This window comes from Capra hircus, chromosome 25 (genome assembly GCF_001704415.2).
Source record: "Capra hircus breed San Clemente chromosome 25, ASM170441v1, whole genome shotgun sequence".
Classification (NCBI taxonomy): Eukaryota; Metazoa; Chordata; class Mammalia; order Artiodactyla; family Bovidae; genus Capra; species Capra hircus.
In genome coordinates, this window is record NC_030832.1 from 11,301,193 (window position 1) to 11,320,873 (window position 19,681).

Here is a 19,681-nt window from a genome sequence, read left to right on the forward strand (position 1 = left end):
CACCTACTTCTGGAGGAGAACTCGGTCCACCTCATAAAGGAACAGGGATGAGGCTCCCTGACCTGCTCTGTAGCCACATCCCAGGATTTCCCTGGGTTACGTCTAATCTAATCCCGGTAGGAAGTGTGGCTCTTAAAACATCGTCTGCCCCTGGGCAAATTCCTGCTTCACAGAGCAATAAGAAAAGATAACCCTGGCCCCTGCCTTCGCCTGGGGCACCTACAGCCACACTCACACACCCCTCCCATACCCCCAGCCTTCAGGGTCTCCATTCTCAGCAGTGAGCAGTTACAGTTCAGCCCTCCGCTAGCGCGCTGCTCTAACGCAGTCGGGGTGTCTTCTCAGTGAAGCGTCACAGCCGTCCTGTGAGAACTGCCTCCGCTGTTCCTACTTGACAGACGAGGAAGCTGAAGCTCGCAGGCTAAGGTCGCGCGGGCACCAGTGGCAGAGCTGGGTGAGAACCCAGTTCAGTCCAAGGCCCCGCCCTCTCTCCCCTCGGCCTGGAGAAGGATCTGGACGCCTCATCTCCAGACCAGGCTCTCCCCACCGCCCCGCCCCCTCCCTGCAGCCCTGGGCCTACCTGCCTCCACGAACTTATCCGCCATCTCCTTCCGCAGGGCCTTGGTGAGGTTGAAGTAGTCGTCGTCCTCGTCGATGCTCCGCAGGAAGAGCGGGATGTGCTGGAAGACCACCGCGTGCCGGCAGGTGCGCTGTCTCGCGGTGCGCAGCTGCTGGTCTAGCCAGTGGTCATGCTCCTGCTTCAGGGTGGGGCACCTGGAGGCGTCGTACAGGAACTGGGAGTTGAGAACGAGAAACAGGACACCCCCGACCCAGAAGCTAAAGTAGTCGTCTCCCCAAGTCCGCTGGAACTCCGCGATGGTCTCGGGGGTGGGGACGTTGCCCACGTCGTGGTTGCCGCTGACCAGCACCAGCGGGATGTCTCTGTCCACGGTCCTGAGCACCCGCTGCAGGTCCTCTGTCTGCTCCTTCCGCCAGGGCCTCCCTGCAAGAGAGGGCCCTGTTCTGAAACGGCCGAGGCTGTTCCTGCCTTTGCTAACATCAAATAAGAGAGAGTAATCTAGAAATCCACTCAACAGGACCCATGGAAACTACAAAGAGCAGTCATGCTAAAAACAAATCAACATGTGAGGTGGGGAACCTCTCTCCCCCTTCCCATGGACATTCAGCAGCTAGGTGGCCACCCGACCCAAGGTTGCTGACTGAGCTGATGGTACAGGCTCATTCTAATTGTAAATATTAGTGAAGCTGAATTTCTATCTTTTATTTATAAAATAAATAGAAATAGTTTCTGCCCTGCTTCAAGGGGTCATCAACTGCACCCCTGAGGTGTGTGGACACAGTTGTGAATGCTAATCTCCAACAACAGGTATTTAAGTTTTCTTTCTTTTTTTTTTTTTCCACAATACACATGACTCTGCAGACTGTGTGACCACCTTTATGGGAAAATTTTTGAATCCAAATGGCTACATCAACTGGCTTGTGCATCCTGTCAAACTTCCTTCTTACGGAGGAAGACGTATTTTATATTCTACTGACAGCGTCTAGGGGCTTCCCAGGTAGCTCAGTGGTAAAGAGTCTGCCTGCAGTGCAGGAGCCGCAGAAAGACGCAGGTTCGATCCCTGGGTTGGGAAGATCCCCTGGAGGAAGGCATGGCAACCCACTCCAGTACTCTTGCCTGGAGAATCCCATGGACAGAGGAGCCTGGCAGGCTACAGTCCACAGGGCTGCAAAGAGTTGGATACAACTGAAGTGACTTTCCACGCACACACGCACACAACAGTGTCTAAGAGTGCAGAGGCTCAGTGCCCTAAGGTGAAGCACAATCCCCCTGGGACTCCAGAGTCATCACGGAGATGACTGTTTGGACAAAGAGTGAGGTTCCCCCCTTCCTCAGCTTCCTGGCTTCCACACTCCCTGCAATAATGTTTTAAAAGCCTTAATAAATGGGTTTTGAAATGACCAATTTAACCTCGGATCTGTTTCTTTTTGTGCTAATATATTCAACAAATATTTATTGAGTACCCACGATGTGTAAGGTACTGACTTAGTTACCCGGGGGTGAGGTGTGAGTCAGAGACACAAACCCTTCCTTTCAAACGGGTCAGTCAGATATTCTGTCAGGTAAATTACAGCAGCACACCTATCTGTATCAGATATTACTAAAAGTGATTGAGAAAACTAGAGTGGGGAAAGAACAGAATTCCTGATAGTTCTCAGGAATAAGCTCAGCATCCTGCAAAGACAGCAAAAGAAAAACAGTGAAAGAAAGCAGCCCACCTTCACAAGGGATGATTAAAAACTCACCTGAAAAATCCTGCCACGAGCAGATGAAAATTATACCCCACATTCCATTTCCATCATGAATTAAAAAGAAAGCAGGAAAATCTTTACAAAGCAATTACAGCTAAGATCATAAAGCAGAAGTATAGTCTAGACGGTCAGAAAAAAGGCAAATGTGAAATAGGAACTGCTAGAACTCAGAGCCTGTTGGGCTACCGACCTCCATGGGGTCACAGAAGAGTCAGACATGACTGAGAGAGAGAGAGAGAGAGAGAGAGAGAGAGAGAGAGAGAGAGAGAGAGAGAGAGAGAGAGAGAGAGAGAGAACCAACTCAGGCAAGAAACAGAGGGAAAAGACAAAGTTATTTTAGCAATTACAACCACAAGGAGATAAGCAGTAGTGAACTTTCCTTTGCTGTTAGGTCACTAAGTCATGTCTGACTCTTTGTGACACTATGGGATTTCCCAGGCAAGAGTACTGGAGTGGGTTATCATTTCCTCCTCCAGGGGATCTTCTCAACCCAGGGAATCAGACCCGCATCTCCTGCTTGGCAGGTGGATTCTTTACCACTAAGCCACCTGGGAAGTCCTGAGATTTTCTTTATGGCCAAGTACAGGCCTGCTTTTCTAAATATCCCACGAGAGTATGCAAAGAATGTGCATTCTCTAACTGTTGAACATGGAGTCCCTCATATTTCCACTCAATCAAATGTGTTAATGGGGTGATTCAAATCTTCTATGTCATTATTCTTTGCTTTTGGCCTATTGAATCTTTATCAGTTTCTGAAAGATTTGGTTAGGTCCCACTGTAATTATGGATCAATCCATTTCTCCTTATAATTTTGCCAAGTCTGGTGTTCACTTACTTTTAGCTATGTTGTTAGATGCTTCAGCGTTCAGAATTCCCATATCTCACAGAAATATTTTTATGTTTAATCCTAATAAAATATATTAAAAAAAAAGAAACAGGTAGATCTATATTGATGTTTTGGAAAGATCTGTAATATAAATGAAATTACAAAGGAAAGACATAGAGGGGTAAAAATTACACACGTTTTAGAAAGGCTTGTACATATTCATATCTTATGGATAGAACTTTTCCAGAGATACAAAGGAAACTATTAACTCCAGTTAAAGCTAGGAAACAGAATTGGGAAGTGAAGGAAACTTTCACATTTGGTTTAAAACCCTTTATACTATATTTTAAAAGTTCCTTCCTTTCTTCCTCACTTTTTGCAAGCTTATAAAGAATTAAATTTTAGGGCTTCCCTGGTGGCTCAGGGGTAAAGAATCTGTCTGCCAATGCAGGAGACATGGGCGTGATACCTGGTCTGGGAATATTGCACATGCTGTGGAACAACTGAGCCTGTGCCTGACAGCTATTTAGCCTGTACTCTAGAGGCTGGAACTGCAACCACTGAGCCCATGTGCTGCAATTACTGAAGCCTGTGTGCCCTAGAGCCTACGTTCTGCAAGAAGAGAGGCCACCACAATGAGAAACCCTCACACCACAACTAGAGAGTAGCACCTGCTCCCCATAACTAGCAACAAAGACCAGCACAGCCAAAAATAAGTAAATTAATTAATTTTTTTCAATTAGAATTTTAAAAGCTTATTATTTTCTTTCTTTCTTTCTTTTTTTTTTTTAAAGAATTTTAAAAAATCCTTAGCTCTGGGATCCTAAGGATGAAAGAAGATTCAGGGGAGGCCAGTCAGGTGGCTGTATTTCCAGTGGATCCCAATCTTGGGGTGAGTGGAATTTTCTGGAAAAAGGCTGGCTGACTCACAGTAAGAGCTCAGGTGAGAAGAAGAGCAGGTCCTGCCTGGCAATGGGGACCAGGAAGCCTCTCCCTCGGTGGTGCTGGGGATTTGCCTGTAGCCAGCATCTGCCTCGTCACTAGTCTGGCCTGACCCTGAGGCTCCTGATTTGAAGAGGCCATTGACTGACGTTGCTTCCTTAGCTAACCGTGGACTGTGCTGTGTTGATTCTAATGCCCTCTAATACCCCAATGGTCAGCTCTTTTACCAAGTGAACAGACCGCTGGTTCAGTTCAGTCGCTCAGTCGTGTCTGACTCTTTGCGACCCCATGAATTGTAGCACGCCAGGCCTCCCTGTCCATCACCAACTCCCAGAGTTCACTCAGATTCACGTCCATCGAGTCCGTGATGCCATCCAGCCATCTCATCCTCGGTCGTCCTCTTCTCCTCCTGCCCTCAATCCCTCCCAGCATCAGAATCTTTTCCAATGAGTCAACTCTTTGCATGAGGTGGCCAAAGTACTGGAGCTTCAGCTTTAGCATCATTCCTTCCAAAGAAATCCCAGGGCTGATCTCCTTCAGAATGGACTGGTTGGATCTCTTTGCAGTCCAAGGGACTCTCAAGAGTCTTCCCCAACACCACAGTTCAAAAGCATCAATTCTTCAGCGCTCAGCCTTCTTCACAGTCCAACTCTCACATCCATACATGACCACAGGAAAAAGGATGAATCCTTTATGACTTTGAATGGGATAAACCATCTCAAAAGGACTCTATGAATCAAGAGCAATTTATCACTACTTTTCATAACCTATTTCCTAAAAGCCTCCAAAGCCACCATGACTGTCTCCTTTCCATTGACTTGGGGATATTTTCTGATGCTCAACACTAGCCAATATTTACTGAGTACTTACTCCAGGCCAGGCACTGTTTTAAAAACTGTTCGAGTATAAACTCAGTTGACAATCAGTGAGGGACTTGAACTTGGAGCTCCAGCCATGAGTGTGGGCTCTCAATACAGCATCCTGATCTACAGGACGAGGACTTTATAATACACTGGAGTGCAGAATCTCTCCTGTTCTTGATTTTCAAAAGACATTTTATCACAGTGCTTCACACACGGCCTAAGCCAGACACAAAGAATGTTTAAGCAGCTAATGACCATGCACAGAGAAGTTCAAAGTGAGCACCTCAAACAAATGACTTGATTCAAAACTTGGAAAGGAGGCCTTGTCTAGAAAGCAATTTATAGTGAACAGCTGTGAATTATATATAATAATAGGCATACTTCAATTGGAGAAGGCAATGGCACCCCACTTCAGTACTCTTGCCTGGAAAATCGTATGGATGGAGGAGCCTGAATATACATAATAATATTGTCTGTTTGTTTCCAAACTTCAGAAGGATGCTGCTCTTGGACAATCACAAATAATCCCCAATAACCTGTTAAAACACATGAAGCCCATCTTCCCTGGATCCCCTCAATCAGAGATGAGTCCCTCAATGGATAAAGAAGATGTGGCGTGTGTATATACACACACACAATGGAGTATTACTCAGTCATAACACAGAATGAAATAATGTGATTTGTAGCAACACGGATGAAAACAGAGTGTCATACTAAACAAAACAAGTCAGACCAAGAAGGAGAAATATCGTATGACATTCCTTATACTTGCAATCTAAAAAGAAATGACACAAATGAATGTACCTTCAAAACAGAAATACTCACAGACTTAGAAAATGAACTTGTGGTTGCCAGGGGGAAGGGATGATTAGGGAGTTTGGGAAGGTCATGTACACACTGCTTCATTAAAAATGGATAGTGAACAACGACCTGTTGTATAGCACATGGAACTCTACTCAATGTTATGTGCCCGCCTGGATGAGAGGGGGGCTGGGAGGAGAATGGATACATGTCTATGTATGGCTGAGTCCTCCAGCTATCCACCTGAAACTATCACAACATTGTTAATCAGCTATACCCCAATACCGCCTCTTATCCTTGTCCATCAGAGGACAGACATAATGAAAACCACAATCACAAAAAAATAACCAAACTGATCACATGGGTCACAGCCTTGTCTAACTCAATGAAACTATGAGCCATGCCATGTAGGGTCACCCAAGAAGGACGAGTCATGGTGGAGAGTTGTGTCAAAATGTGGTCCACTGGAGAACGGACTGGTAAAACATTTCGGTATTCCTTCCTTGAAAACCGCATGAATAGTATGAAAAGGCAAAAAGATATGACACTGAAAGATGAACTCCCCAGGTCAGTAGGTGCCCAATATACTACTGGAAAAGGGCAGAGAAATAGCTCCAGAAAGAATGAAGAGACAGAGCCAAAGCAAAAACAATGGCCAGTTGTGGATGTGACTGGTGATGAAAATAAAGTCCGATGCTGTAAAGAACAATATTCAATGGAAATCTGGAATGTTAGGTCCATGAATCAGGCAACTTGGAAGTGGCCAAACAGGAGATGACAACTCAGCAGTGGCCACAGGACTGGAAAAGGTCAGTTTTCATTCCAGTCCCTAAGAAAGTCAATGCCAAAGAATATTCAAAGTATCACACAACTGTACGCATCTCACAAACTAGCAAAGTAATGCTCAAAATTCTCCAAGCTAGGCTACAACTGTACATGAACCAAGAACTTTCAGATATTCAAAATGTTAGGAATCAGTGAACTAAAATGGACTGGAATGGGCGAATTAAATTTAGATGACCATTATACCTACCACTGTCAGCAAGAATCCTTTAGAAGAAAGGGAGTAGCCCTCATAGTCAACAAAAGAGTCTGAAATGCAGTACTTGGGTGCAATCTCAAAAATGACAGAATGATCTCTCTTTGTTTCCAAGGTAAACCATTCAATATCACAGTAATCCAGGTCTATGCCCCAACCACTAATGCTAAAGAAGCTGAACAGTTCTATGAAGACCTACAAGATCTAGAACTAACACACAAAAAAGATGTCCTTTTTATCATAGGGGACTGGAATGCAAAAGCAAGAAGTCAAGAGATACCTGGAGTAACGGGCAAGTATGGCCTTAGAGTACAAAATGAAGCAGGGCAAAGGCTAATAGAGTTTTGCCAAGAGAACACACTGGTCATAGCAAACACCCTCTTCCAACAACACAAGAGACAACTCTACACGTAGACATCATCAGATTGTCAATACCGAAATCAGACTGATTATATTCACTGCAGCCGAAGATGGAGAAGCTCTATACAGTCAGCAAAAACAAAACTGGGAGCTGACTGCAGCTCAGATAATGAACTCCTTATTGCCAAATTCAGACATAATTTGAAAAAAGTACGGAAAACAACAGGGATATTCCAAAGGAAAGTGAAAGCAATAGTCATTCAATTGTGTCCGACTCTTTGCAACCTGAAATTCTCTTGCTTTTTCTTTGATCAAATGGATATTGGCAACTTGCTCTCTGGTTCCTCTGCCTTTTCTAAATCCAGCTTGAACATCTGGAAGTTCTCAGTTCACTGGAGTGGGTAGCCTTTCCCTTCTCTGAAGGATCTTCCCAACCTATTTAGGTATGACCTAAATCAAATCCATTATGATTATACAGTGGAAGTAACAAATAGATTCAAGGGATTAGATTTGATAGACAAGAGTGCTTGAAGAACTACAGATGGAGGTTCATAAGATTGTGCAGGAGGCAGTGATCAAAATCATCCCCAAGAAGAAGAAATGCAAAAAGGCAAAATGGTTGTCTGAGGAGGCCTTACAAGTAGTTGGGAAAAGAAGAGAAGCAAAAGGCAAAGGAGAAAAGGAAAGATACCCATCTGAATGCAGAGTTCCAAAGAAAAGCAAGGAGAGATAAGAAAGCCTTCTTCAGTGATCAATGCAAAGAAATAGAGGAAAACAATAGAATGGGAAAGACTAGAGATCTCTTCAAGAAAATTAAGAGATACCAAGGGAACATTTCATGCAAAGATGGGCACAATAAAGGACAGAAATGGTATGGACCTAACAGAAGCAGAAGATATTAAGAAGAGGTGGCAAGAATACGTGGAAGACCTTCATGACCCAGATAATCATGCTGGTGTGATCACTCAGACATTCTGGGGTGCCAAGTCAAGTGGGCCTTAGGAAGCATTACTATGAACAAAGTTAGTGGAGGTGATGGAATTCTAGTTGAGCTATTTCAAATTCTCAAAGATGATGCTGTGAAAGTGCTGTACTTAATATGTCAGCAAATTTGGAAAACTCAGCAGTGGCCACAGGACTGGAAAAGGTCAGTTTTCATTCCAGTCCCTAAGAAAGTCAATGCCAAAGAATATTCAAACTATCACACAACTGTACTCATCTCACAAACTAGCAAAGTAATGCTCAAAATTCTCCAAGCTAGGCTACAACTGTACATGAACCAAGAACTTCCAGATGTTCAAGCCAGATTTTAAAAAGGCAGAGGAACCAGAAGGCAAATTGCCAACATCCACTGGATCATAGAAAAAGCAAGAGAATTTCAGAAAAAACATCTATCTCTGCTTCATTTACTATGCTAAAGCTTTTGACTGTGTGGATCACAACAAACTGTGGAAAATCTTTTAAAGAGATGGGAATACCAAACCACCTTACCTGTGTCCTGAGAAATCTGTATGCAAGTCAAGCAGCAACTGTCAGAACTGGACATGGAACAATGGACTGGTTCCAAATTGAGAAAGGAGTATGTCAAGACTGTATATTGTTACCCTGCTTATTTAACTTATATGCAGAGTACATCATGTGAAATATTGGGCTGGATGAAGCACAAGCTGGAATCAAGATTTCTGGAAGAAATATCAATAACCTCAGATATGCAGATGACATCACACTTATAGCAGAAAGCAAACAGGGACTGAAAAGCCTCTTGATGAAAGTAAAAGAGGAGAGTGAAAAAGTTGGCTTAAAACTCAATATTCAAAAAACGAAGATCATGGCATCTGGTCCCATCATTTCATGGCAAACTGACTGGGAAATAATGGAAACAGTGACAGACTTTATCTTGGACTCTAAAATCACTGCAGATGGTGACTGCAGCCATGAAATTAAAAGATGCTTGCTCCTTGGAAAAAAAGCTATGACCAGCCTAGACAGCATATTAAAAAGCAGAGACATTACTTTGCCGACAAAGGTCCATCTAGTCAAAGCTATGGTTTTTCCAGTAGTCATGTATGGATGTAAGAGTTGGACCATAAAGAAAGCCGAGCACCAAAGAATGGGTGCTTTTGAACTGTGGTGTTGGAGAAGACTCTTAAGAGTTTCTTGGGCTACAAGGAGATCAAACCAGTCCATTCTAAAGGAAATCAGTCCTGAATGTTCATTGGAAGGATTGATGCTGAAGCTCCAATACTTTGGCCACCTGATGCGAAGAGCTGACTCATTGGAAAAGACGCTGATGCTGGGAAAGACTGAAGACAAGGAGACGACAGAGGATGGGATGGTTGTATGGCATCACCAACTCAATGGACAAGAGTTTGAGCAAGTTCCAGGAGTTGGTGATGGGCAGGGAAGCCTGGCATGCTGCAGTCCATGGGACTGTGAAGAATAGGACACGACTGAGCGACTGAACTGAAATGATACCCCAATACAAAATAAAAAGTTTAAAGTTTGAAGAAAAAAAAAAAAGGTGAGCCTCTCTTGTGCAGCTTTTTTAGGACTTTCTGTACCTCCACCTGGAAGCAATGTGTTGATGTGGAGCCTATGACTCTTGGGTTTGGACCTTGGCTCTTGCCCTTTACAAGAGCCTTGTGTGGCCTTGACTGAGTCACCCAGGTCCTCTGAGCCTTGGCCTCATCATGTGAGAAATAGGAATGAAAATCCCCACACCTCAGGGCAGCTGTAAGAATTCCTACCATATTGATTCCGGACTTTGGTACAAACAGGTGTGCAGAATGTTATCTGTCTTCCCTCTAGCCTCAGACCTGAATGTATTATTTCTTCCCTCTTTATCAGTAACCCAACTGTGTACACGTAGCAATCAGCGTATCATTTTTCGGTACTTCCCTGGAGGTCCCGTGCTTAGGACTCCATGCTTCCACTGCACGGGGCATGGGTTCCATCCCTGGTTGGAGAACTAAGATTCCAGAAGCCAGGCAGCGTGGCCAAAAAGGGGAAAGAAAGTCATTTCTGAACGAATGAAAACATTCTCCAGGAATGTGAATAATTTTTAGGTAAGAATTTCAAAGTGAAAGAGTAAATTCTAGATGGTAAAAACCCAAGTTGAATGAAAACATCTGCATTTTGCTAAACACGCTCATTTGTGGATGTCAGAATTTTCTTTAGGGTCAGAACAACAATACCTTAGGATTAACATAGCTTATAGCACAGCTTCCTAAAAAAGTCATAATATTGTAGCAAAGCCCAAAGCCAAACCTCAGGAGCACCAGGAGGAGAAAAAAATGGAAGCCTGGCCAAGGCTCTAGAGCGCCCGTGAGATGCTTATTAAGCAAGGCTCTGTGCTTTACCAAGAAGACAGGACGTGAGGGAGAAAAACAAAAGACACTGGCGAAGGAAGAAATGCAACAAATGACTCAAAGAGAGAAGGAGAAGGATTGTTCTGGGCTGGAACTGGATGAGGAGCATCTGCTGAGGAGTGGGTACAGAGACCCACTGAGTGAACAGACATTCGAGGTCAGCACACACCTGCTGCATGCGAAGGGCAACTCTGCATGGGACTGGCAAGGGCAGCGTGGAGAGCTAAAGTGTGCTTAAAATACCATTCTTAAAAGCTTAATGCAATAAATTAAAATTAAACCAGGAGGTAAAGAATATTATAAAAATGATAACAAAATACTATTTATACCATTTATTGACTTCGAATTTTTAACATGATGTGGTACTATGACATGTGTAACTAATTATTGTCAATATTCATCAAAGAAGAGATTATCTTGCTGTCTTCAGATCAGCCTTAAAATACATTGATAAAACCTCTGAGCTGAAGAGAAATAGACATCCTTTACTGGATAAAGGACATCCGTAAAAAACCTAAAGCCAACATATACTTAATGCTTTATGACTAGGAACAAGGCAAGAATGTCTGCCTTCACCACTTGTGTGCAACATCATATTGGAAGTGCTAACCAGTGTGATATGGTAAGAAAAAATAAATAACAAGCACACAGATTGGAAAAGAAGAAATAAAACCATCTGTTCTCAGAAGATACGACTGTCTCCACAGAAGAATCCCAAGAAATCTTGAAAGAAAAAAGCCTCTCAAAATTGATGAGGGAAATTAGCTTGGTTATTGTATGAAAAATCAACATATAAAAATTAACTGTATTTCTATATACTGGCAATGAAGAAATGAAGGTATAAGTAGAGGGATTTAAGAGATATTTAGGAGGTATAAACTAGAGGAATCTTTGCTGTAATGACTACATGAAGGAGAAGGATTCAAACCTAATTCCCAGACATCTGAGCAAGTAGAAGGTTAGCCATGTCATTTATTGACATGGAAAAGACTAGGGAAGAAATAGATTAGAGATAAAAATCAAAAGCTTTTTTTCAATATAAAAGTTGATGTATCGGTACAGGTAACATAAGAAAAAGTGGACAAATTAGACTACATGACAATTAAAAACTTTTGTACATCAAAAGACATCAACGGAGTAAAAAGGCAACCTACAGAATGGTAGAAAATATTTTCAACTTATGTATCAGATAAGGTACAATATCCACTATATATATATATACACATATATATATATATACATATATATATATATAAAACTCCTAAAACTCAACCACAACAAACAACCTGACACAATAGTAGGTAAAGGACTCAAGCAACACCTCCAAAGAGGATATAAAAATGGGCTATAGACCCGTGAAAAGATGCTCAACGTCACTAATCGTTCAGCTCACTTGCTCAGTCATGTCCAACTCTTTGGGATCCCATGGATTGCAGCACACCAGGCTTCTCTATCACCAGCACCAATTTCCATAGTGGCATTATTCACCATAGTTAAAACATGGAAACCCAAATGTCCATCAGTGAATGAGTTCAGTTTAGTTCAGCTGCTTAGTCGTGTCCAACTCTTGGCAACCCCATGAACCACAGCCTGCCAGGCCTCCCTGTCCACCACCATCTCCCAGAGTTTACCCAAACTCATGTCCATTGAGTCGGTGATGCCATCCAGCCATCTCATCCTCTGTCATCCCCTTCTCTTCCTGCCTTCAATCTTTCCCAACATCAGGGTCTTTTCAAATGAGTCAGCTCTTCGCATTAGGTGGCCAAAATAGTGGAGTGTCAGCTTTAACATCAGTCCTTCCAAAGAACACCCAGGACTGATTTCCTTTAGGATGGACTGGTTGGATCTCCCTGCAGCCCAAGGGACTCTCAAGAGTCTTCTCCAACACCATAGTTCAAAAGCATCAATTCTTCGGTGCTCAGCTTTCTTTATAGTCCAGCTCTCACATCCATACATGACTACTGGGATTGGAATGTGGTATATACACACAATTCAGCTTTAAAAAGGAAGGAACTTCTAACATAAGTTACAACATGGAACAGTCTTGAGGACATTATGCTAAGGATAACTTGCCAATGACAAAAAGACAAATATTATGATTCCATTTATATACTGGAGTTGGCATTTCAAGCCAAAGCACAGGTAGGCTCTGAATTTAGAGTCTGCCTCTGTGAGGGGTGCCCTTTGCGCAGAATCCCTTCTCAGCCTCAGTTCTCTAGCCCTTACAATGGAAATTTTATCACCTCCTTCATGGAGATGCATAAGATAAATGAGATCATGTCTTAAGTGTCTGATGTGCAGTATGTGTTCACCAGCCTATCTCTGAGCCCTAACTCTCTCCCCACCCAGCCCTCCCAGTAATAAGGTGAGGAGGAGGGGTGTGAGACCTCAGGTCATCTTATATCTCCCTGGCGTCCTCCTCATTCTCAGGCTTAGGCCCCTGGCTCTGCTGCTGTCCCCCGAGCTGTGCAGGAAAGGACAGCACACATGCACGTGCTGACACCCTGGCACGTGAGTGGGGAGACCAGCCAGCTCGCTTTTACCCAGCAATTTGTGATGTCTGGAGGCCACATGGCACTGGTGAAAGATGGACGAATGGATGAACAATGCTAAGACCCTGGTACTGAGGGAGAGCCCTGCCAGAGACAAGAACTTCCAATGCCAGCCCCCAAGACTTGTGGAAATACCATCACAGGTGGCCCTTTGTCACATGAAGGTTACAGCAATCACATTAGGGCATCTACTAAACAGTTAATATCATGAACCGAAACTCTTTGCAGGGCCCAGTTAGAAATAAATTCATTATATCTAGTGTCCAAGCAATTCCATTTGTAAGAATTTATCATACAGAAATATACTCGTGTGCAAGACATGACTATTCACTGTAGTAGCATTTGAAAAGTGAAAGTGTTAGCCCCTCAGTTGCGTCTCTTTGCGATCCCATGGACTGCAGCCCACCAGGCTTCTCTGGCCATGGAATTCACCAGGCAAGAATACGGGAGTTGGTGGCCATTCCCTCTCCAGGGGATCTTCCTGACCCAGGGATCAAACCCAGGTCTCCCACACTGCAGACAGATTCTTTACCATCTGAGCCACTGGGGAGTATCATTTGAGAAGATATAAAAACGTGAAATGACTTAAATGTTCATCAACAGAGAGTGTGTCCTTATGGAATAGAGAACAGGTAAATGTGTATAATATAAATGTATATTTGTGTATAAATATGTAATATAAATATATAATAAATAGGTAAGTAAATATATACTGCTAAGACTTGTGAAACTATGGCTGGGGCAGAGAAGTTAGGTGAAAACAGTTAAATTGCAAGAACTAGTATATGTAATCCTGTTTAAAATAAGTCAATAATTTGTATATTCAGAGAAAAACATTTCTGGAAAAATATGGACAAACTATTAATAGTAATTATCGGTGGGGGACTGGAATGACAGAAATCATTTCAGTTTCCTGTGAAGTCTGAATTCTTATAATGACCATGAATTACTTTTATAATCAGAAAAACAATCAAGACATTTAAAACATAACAAATGCACTAGAATTAGATCTTGTTGAGTAAACAAACATAATTTTAATGGGAGCAAATATAAAACAAATGACAAGGCCAAGGTGTAAGACAAGTTCTTCACTCTCAGAAAGAAAGTAGAGAAAAGACCAGGAAGGTGTTTTATAAAAATTATTATTTTTTATTTCCTATAAACAGAATCTAACAACATGTGGTCCCGAGTAGCTGCCTTCTTTCACTTATCAGTACTTCCAAGGCTCATTCATGTTCTAGCTGGACATGACTCCATTCAGTACTCCATTCCTTTACTGCTGAATGATACTCTATTGTACGGATATACTCTGTTGACTTTATCCATTCATTAGTTGAGGAACATAAGGACTATTTCCACTTCCTGGCTAGTATGAGTAATGCTGCTTTAAACAACTATAAACAAGTGTTTATGTGGACATATGCTTTCATTTCTCTTGGGTATTTCTCTAGGAGTGAAACTGCTGGATTATATGGTAACTGTATTGTTAATCATTTAAATAACTGCCAGACTATCTCCCAAAACATCGTTTTACATTTTACATTCCTACCAGCAATGTACAAGGGTCCTAATAATTTACAATACTTACTACTGTCTATTTGGTCAGAGCCACCCTCGTGGGTATAAAGTGGAATCTCATTGTGGTTTTTATTTGCATGTACCTAAGATCATGGCATCTGGTCCCATCAGTTCATGGGAAATAGATGGGGAAACAGTGGAAACAGTGTCAGACTTTATTTTTGGGGGCTCCAAAATCACTGCAGATGGTGATTGCAGCCATGAAATTAAAAGACGCTTACTCCTTGGAAGAAAAGTTATGACCAACCTAGATAGCATATTCAAAAGCAGAGACATTACTTTGCCGACTAAGGTCCGTCTAGTCAAGGCTATGGTTTTCCCAGTGGTCATGTATGGATGTGAGAGTTGGACTGTGAAGAAGGCTGAGCGCCGAAGAATTGATGCTTTTGAACTGTGGTGTTGGGGAAGACTCTTGAGAGTCCCTTGGACTGCAAGGAGATCCAACCAGTCCATTCTGAAGGAGATCAGCCCTGGGATTTCTTTGGAAGGACTGATGCTAAAGCTGAAACCCCAGTACTTTGGCCATCTCATGTGAAGAGTTGACTCATTGGAAAAGACTCTGATGCTGGGAGGGATTGGGGGCAGGAGGAGAAGGGGACGACAGAGGATGAGATGGCTGGATGGCATCACTGACTCGATGAACGTGAGTCTGAGTGAACTCTGGGAGTTGGTGATGGACAGGGAGGCCTGGCGTGCTGCAATTCATGGGGTCGCAAAGAGTCGGACATGACTGAGCGACTGAACTGAACTGAAAGACTCATGATATGGAACACCTTTCTACGTGCTTATTGGCCATTTGTTCATCTTCTTTGAAGAAATGTTTGTTGAGATCCTTTGCCCATCTTTAAGTTGCATTATTTGCCTTTTCATTACTGAATTGTCAGAGCTCTTTATATATTAAGGATACTAGCCCTTTATCAGATATATAATTTGCAAGTATTTTCTCCTTTCCATGGGTTAACTGTTTTTCCACTTTCTTGATAATGTCCTTTGAAGTACAAAAGTTTTCAAGTTTGATAAAGTACAATTTACTTCTTTTCTTTTTTTTTTTTTTTGGTCATTTGTGCTTTTAGTATTATATCTAAGAAATCACTGTCTAATACAAAGTTATGAAGGTGTATGCCTATGTTTTCTTCTAAGAGTTTTATGGTGTTAGCTTTTATTTGGTCTTTACTACATTTTGAGATAATTTTTGTATATGGTGTTGAGGCAGGGGTCCAAATCTAGCCTTCTGCATTTGAATATTCAAGGGTATCCACCACATCATTTTAAAGATTATCCTTTCCTCCACTGAATTGTCTTGGCAACCTTGTCAGAAATCAGCTGACCCTAAATGTGAGGGCTTGCTCCTAGACTCTCAATTCTTTACTTCTGATGCCTATCCTGATGCCAGTGCCACACTGTTTTGATTACTATACATTTCCAGTAAGTTTAAAATGAGGAAGTATGACTCCTCTGATTTTGTCTTTCTTTTTTAAGGTTGTTCTGGCTATTCTGGGTCTCCTGAGTTTCCAAGTGAGTTTTAGGATCAACCTGTGGTAACTGCAGAATCAAGGGGAGCCAAGATCAAGGTCTACATTCAGGAAACATATAGCTTTTAAGGAAAGCCTATCTGAGTTTCTGTCACTGCAGACACACACACAGCCATACTGTTCTGAGGCTGGACTGTGACCTAGGAGGTTGGCCCATGCCCAGGAATCAAAGGTGATACATGCTTCTAAAATAACATCCTGACCACCTGTGCACCTGCACTACAGAAATGAGGGAGGCAGTGAGGGTGTGGGCGCCCTGATGTGTTCTAGCAAGGGGGCACCACGTTAGGAGGACCATGTCCTCAAGAAGATTCATCTGCCAAAGGCAGTTGGGAGGGGCTTAGAAGGAAGCAAATGGAGGAAAGGGGGCTGACGGAGAAGTGATTTTATGGTTTTCAGCCAAGAGGTAATAAAGATTGGAACAGGGCTGTGATACTAGAAATGGCCAGAAAGGAGGCTGTAAAAATACATGTAAGCTGTATCCTGTTTGAATAAGAAAATGTGGGAGAGAAAGCCATTCTGCCATTAACTGGACTTGGAGCTGCTGACCAAGATCTTACATGAGTTACTTTTCCCTCCAAAGTGATCCTCTATCTGGTATTTGTCTTCTTTAGAGCCAATCTTGGTGCTGTAAGTTCTATACATACATAATGATAAAATACTCAGTTTAACAAAAGGCTGCGGGGCACTTGGTACATGTAAAACATTGCTTAAGGCTGATGCTGTTAAAAGACAAAACAATGCCATGTCCAAGAGCACAGAAGCTCCTGGACGGTTACAAGCAAGTCCCCTCTGAGGAAGGAATGAGCACGATTCACTTCTGCTTGCAGCTTCTGGGGTGCCAGATGCATGACAAGATCTTACCTAGAATGAATGACTCTTTCATATTTATTTGTTTATTTTTGGCCGCACCGGGTCTTCGCTGTCGCACTTGGGACTTTCTCGAGTTGCAGAGATTGGCAACTACTCTCCAGCTGTGGAGAGTGGGCTTCTCATTGCAGTGGCTTTTCTTGTGGTGCACAGGCTTAGCTGCCCCCAGGCATGTGGGGTCTTCCCGGACCAGGGATTGAACCTGTCTCCCCTGCACTGGCAGGTGGATTCTTAACCACCAGACCACCAGGAAAGTCCCGAGTGCTTCTTTTTACTTCAAGATTTAACTTTATAACCTGAATTCTGGCACTGGCAGCTCTGTCCCTCAATCACTGGTTTCAATTTGGGATTTTAAATACACAACCTAATGAAAAGTTAATAGATTCACAGTGAAACCTCAAATATAGTCACTGTTCTTTCAAAGATGGAGGCAAAACTCTAAAAAGGCCCAAGCATTGCAAGGCTAGAAGAAATGATTTGTCTTCAGCTAAGTATTTCTTTGATGCACATCTGCTGTCCTACTGTGTGCTGGGTCACGGTCACACCAGAAAAAGCAAGATGCTATCTTTGTTCTCATGGAGTTCAAAGGCTGGAGGGGGCCCCACATGGAAACAGGCAACAGCCATATGGCATCACGTGAGTTGTGAAGGTTGTGATGGGAGCACTGAGCCCTGGGGAAGCACAGCGTGGAGGTAACTGATTAGGCGGGAGGTATTCGAGAGCCTTCCCAAAGGAAGCAAACCGAATATCAATAGGCTTAGGAAGAATCAGTGCCTGCTGAAGGTGGGGAGGGGGCTTCCCACGTGGTGCACCTGCCAATGCAAGAGATGCGAGAGGCGTGGGTTCGCCCCCTGTGTCGGGAAGGCCCCCTGGAGTGCATGCTCGCGTGCTCAGTTGCTTCAGTCATGTCCGACTCTTTGTGACCCCATGGCCCCCATGGGGGTAGCCTGCCAGGCTCCTCTGTCCGTGGGATTTTCCAGGCAAGAATACTGGAGTGGGCTGCTATGCCCTCCCCCAGGGAATCTTCCGGACCCAAGGATCGAACCCGAGTCTCCTGTGTTTCCTGCGTTTTACAGGTTGATTCCTCCCTGCTGAGTCACAGGGGAAGCCCATCCCCTACAGTGGGAAATGGCAACTCACTCTAGTGTTCTTGCCTAGAGATTTCCGAGGCAAAGGGAAGAGCAGGGTGAAGGCAGAGGCCAGAAGGAGAATCTAGTGCCTGTTGGGAAGCTGAACAGTGAAGACTGTACAAGCCAAAGCAGATGCTGGGAGGGTCCGTTCTGTACTCAGCACTGAGCCAAGCACTTTACACAGATGATCTCATCGGCTCCTATGAGACCCATATGGGGTGGAATTAACAGAAAAAATGAGGAAACTGAGGCACAGCTGAGGACCTCATTCCAGGTCACAGGGTTCACAGCTGGCACAGTTGGATTTTAACCCAGGTAGGAATACCAGATAAAATACAGGTTACCCAAGTTACATGTGAATAGCAAATATGTGATTTTTTTTTTTTTTGCGGGGGGTTGGGGGTGGTGATGGTGGTGGTGTGGAGATTACATCCCATGCAGTATTTATATTCCTGTATTTTTATTTACTAAATCTGGCAAGCCTAAACTTAGATCCCGCCTGGGTTAACCCAGCCTGACTCCAGAACCTGTGTTCTCAGCTAGGACTGGGAAAGGGTGCGAACACCATCTCCTGGTCAGTGCCAAGAGCAGATACAGGCAAACACAATCAGCGAAGAGAGAGGGAGCAGCAGTTAGAACTCCACGTGTTTCTATTTTGAGATACAAGAAGATGATTTCAGGCCCAATCCTTGAAACAACTAGCTCGACCACATTCTTCTCAATGTGTTATTCATCCAATTAGCAACAATCAAAAAGTGTTAATACTACACTTTGTTGGTGAGGGCACAGGTAAATGGCTTCTCTTAGCGTGTTGGCTGGAGTGTAAATGGTTTCCTTTATTCAAATTTGACGACCTGCATACATGCTGACCGTAACATTTTAACACTGGAGAATTTTCCCAACACTGTGTGCAAAAAAAAAAAAAAAAAGTACAAACAATTTTACTGCAGCCCGTTTGTAAGAGCATAGCAGGGCTTGGAGCCGGAAGAGGAGAGTGAAATGTTGGCCCTGTATTAGCACACTCCTGAAAGCAAGTGCCTCATTAAATTCTGTTCTCTAGATGCCTCCTTTGTTTCACAGGTCCCCTAGTCCTGCAGCCTATCACCACTGACAACCTAAGGGAACACAGACAGGAGACCCAGTAAATAAATAACAGTCAATCCATATAATGAAATACCATGTAGCCACACAAAAAATAAGATAGACTTGTCTACACTATGGGAAGAAACAAGATCAAGACTTTGTGTGAAATTTGCTACCTTTTATGCAAAAAAGGAGAAATGTATACATACGTATGTGCATACGTTGTTGTTTAGTCACTAAGTCATGACTGACCCCATGGACTGTAGCCCCGCCAAGCTCCTCTGTCCGTGGGATTTCCCAGGCAAGAATACTGGAGTGGGTTGCCATTTCCTTCTCCAGGCGATCTTAGCGACCCAAGGATCGAACCTACATTTCCTGCATTGCAAGTGGGTTCTTTACCACTGAG

The 19,681-nt window shown here is 43.3% G+C and overlaps 1 protein-coding gene across 1 annotated transcript in view; it reads right to left on the reverse strand.

The window, feature by feature from the left end:
- Nucleotides 1–19,681, reverse strand: part of CPPED1 (calcineurin like phosphoesterase domain containing 1) — a 131,980-nt gene that overhangs the window by 33,762 nt on the left and 78,537 nt on the right. The window contains exon 3 of the mRNA XM_005697514.3: nucleotides 581–1,003. Within this exon, the coding sequence (XP_005697571.1) occupies nucleotides 581–1,003 (423 nt within the window). The remainder of the gene's footprint in view (nucleotides 1–580; nucleotides 1,004–19,681) is intronic.